The sequence below is a fragment of the Calidris pugnax genome, unplaced genomic scaffold, assembly GCF_001431845.1.
Source record: "Calidris pugnax isolate Ruff unplaced genomic scaffold, ASM143184v1 scaffold92, whole genome shotgun sequence".
Classification (NCBI taxonomy): Eukaryota; Metazoa; Chordata; class Aves; order Charadriiformes; family Scolopacidae; genus Calidris; species Calidris pugnax.
In genome coordinates, this window is record NW_015090823.1 from 950,663 (window position 1) to 953,775 (window position 3,113).

A 3,113-nucleotide genomic window follows, 5' to 3' on the forward strand; every position below is an offset into this window, starting at 1 on the left:
AGTGAGGGCCTGTGCGGTACCTTCAGGCTGAAACCTGTCTGATTTTCCCCCTGTGCCTGCCAATCTCTTTTGGAATCAAGGAGACGCCTCTTGAGCACAACCCCACGGCACCCTCTGTTCCTTTAGATATCCCGTAATTACTCAGTGCCACACGGGTTCCTGAAGATCCCTGGTTAACAGCCTCGGCCACCTGTTTGCTAGCCTCTCCCACAGTTAGCTCTTGCTTTATGCACAGTGCCTTGGTCCTGGATTTCCCTGGAGATTTGCAATGTCCTTCAGCTCACCTCTGCTGGAATCTCCCTTGCAGTTAGTGAGCTTTCCCCCACCCCTGCTGCTTGGCCAGGTCTCTCCCAGGCAGAAGCCTTTCTGTTGTGCTCCAGTGAAGCCTGATACCACCAAAAGTCGCAAAAGCTGCCTTCATACTTCCATTGCTGCATTCGCATTGACTCCACCTTCCCTCTCCTCTCCTCACTCTTACAGTTAACTGAGCTGGGCTAGCAGTGTGTCTTCAGTTACGTGTGTTCCAAGTTCTTGAAAGTTTATATCAATGCTGACTGTCATTAATACTGAGATATTTTTCTGTGTTTTGTTGTAGGAAATGAACAGAATGGGCTGGACTTTAACAGGCAGGTAAGACACTCCCTGGGTTACCAGGTATTCTCCTGCTTTCTTGAATTACTGTTTTCTAATTGCTCATCTTGCTGAGTCCCAGGCAGCTAAGAGATAAAAACTGTTAGGTCAGAAGCTACCATTAAACAGACCACATAAGTTCTTCCCAGTTCCCCTTGTGGGATAGAATGACAGATTAAACTTCTGGTTTCCAGGCCTTCCTATTTCATAGAAGTTCAGATAATTACAGAGTTTCTTTAAATGACCGTTTGCTTGAGGCTTTCTCTGGCTTTTTATTTTTTCTTTTTTTCCATTGTCATTTAGAAACAAAAGGGACCTCAGTTACACTGGCAAATGTGCAAAGCCTGCCTCAAAGCCCCATGCATTTCTGCTGCTCGTGGCATGGAAAGCACTGTGGTGTGTGAGTCTGAGAGCAGGGGCTGACTCACGGGAGCATCAGCAGGGACTGAAGATGAGATGGTTTGAGGTCTTGGAGCGTATAGGTCAAGACCAGGGCTGCCAAGAATGCCAGATTGCTCTTTGCGAGATGGGGGGAAAGCGACAGAGGTGAAAGCAAGTGTTTCTTGCAGGGCAAGAAGCAAACAAACACGTGAGGGATTGCTGCCTTTGCTGTGTTTGCTGTTACCCTCCTGCTTCATACAGCTAAAAGTAACCCCTGTCTCACTGGGTGCCCGGAGATGTTCATATGCAGCTCTGGGAAATCCCCAAAGCTCACATCAGGATTGCGAGGGCAGGAAGGTGAGGGCCCTCTGGAGTGTATAGATCTTGAGTCTGTGCAGACACATGAGAAAATGTGCTCTGAGTCCCGAGCTGAGAACTCCTGCGGCCACCAGTGGAGCAGGACCCAGACCTTGTGACGAAGAGGAGGTCCAGAGAGCTAACCCCCTGGTCTGCTGCAGGGCTCCAGGGGCTGGAGAGGGGCTGGAGAGAGGAAAGCAGAAGGGGCTGGAACTCCAGGGGCAGTCACTAGCATTTGAAGCAGACGTTGGCACTCTTGACAGTACAGAAAGCTGCCGGCTTCCAGCCATGCACTCCCCAAGTTCAAGGGCTGTGATCCTTCACAAAGGCTCCTGGCTGGCAGCAGATGGGCAGCTGAAGCTTCTCGCCGTGACTTTTCTGTCCTTCAGGCTCGCCTTGGTGGCTCTTCTCTGACAGATGTCAGCAAGCTGCTGTTTGTTTGTTTGGTTTGGCTGCTCCAGTTTTGGGTGGGTCGTGACTTCCTATCAAAGGTGTCTTAACACGCTCAGCCATCTTCCAGGTTTTTGGAATACCCAGCTGAAAACAAAAACTCTTGTGTCTCTGTGGATTGCAGAGCCCAAAGCACAGGCTTTCTACACGCCAAGAGAAGAATCCAATCTGCTTATAACTAGTGATAAAAGAAAATTCCCTCAAGACAGAAATAAGCTATGAAAGTACAAGATCGTTACACGTTGCAAACTTTTCCTATGGCAACACCACAAAGATGTTAGAACTGGAAGCTGCGCTGAGGTTAATCAAGGGAACGTTATTGACTGTGGTGAAGGGTGCTGATTTACACCCACTGGTGATTTGACCCATTATCTTTAAGGTCCTAGTCCCCTGCACACCACCAAATGAGTGGGTGCTGATAAAGCTGTGGGGGCAGGCAGCCTTGCAGTCAGTAGGATTTGGCCAGACTCTGCTCGACAGAAACGTCCTCCTCCCAGAAAGAGACTCTAGTTTTATGACAGTCTTTTGTAGCATTCACTTCCCACTTTTTTCTCCTTTCACCAACGGGGTACAGCATGTCTGTGTAACTGAGTAGCTTTCCTGACTGGGGACTTGTCAATGTTTAAAAATCAAAAGCCTGTGAACAAACTCATTTTAATTTAATTTTTTTTTTTTTTTTTTTTGTACTATGCCAGAGTTCATCACAGAAAGAAGTAAACGCCTTAAATGTGAGTGGCTTGGTAATAACCCCAGCTAAGGCGAGTATCACACCCCACAATGAAAGAGAAAAGGGCTCTTAATTTCCCTTTATTTTCAGAGTACAACAGTAAAACATTTGCAGTGCTTTTGATTTCCCTCAAACACACAGAAAAGGAAAATTCATGGAAGTGTAAATGCTGAAAATATTAATGATAAAGATGAGTTACCAGCCTGGAACTGAAGTTACTAAACAAGACAGAAATCCTTGATAGTATCCACAGAAAAAAAGAAAAAATCAGCTAGGGAATGAGGTAGTATCTGGCAACTTCCAATTAAATATAAGAGGAATATGGTGACTGACTTAGGGCAACTGCTTAAAAGAAGCAAAGATACAAAAATTATACAGGTCATAAAACAGGTGTGAAATAAAATCAATTATTGCATTGCGACACTACTCACAGAAATAATATGATGGGTTTTTCATATTGTTCCCATAGGTCTACTTAATATTTTGGCATTAACTTTTGTCTGGGATGAAAAAATACTTTGCGCATTTTTCAAGTGGAAAGCGAGATTTTAAGTACTATAAAACCCAA

General features: G+C 45.6%; 1 protein-coding gene across 1 annotated transcript in view; it reads left to right on the forward strand.

The window, feature by feature from the left end:
• POU2F3 (POU class 2 homeobox 3) overlaps window positions 1-3,113 on the forward strand; it is a 44,286-nt gene that overhangs the window by 15,885 nt on the left and 25,288 nt on the right. The window contains exon 4 of the mRNA XM_014939950.1: window positions 596-630. Coding sequence (XP_014795436.1) covers window positions 596-630 — 35 coding nt within the window. The remainder of the gene's footprint in view (window positions 1-595; window positions 631-3,113) is intronic.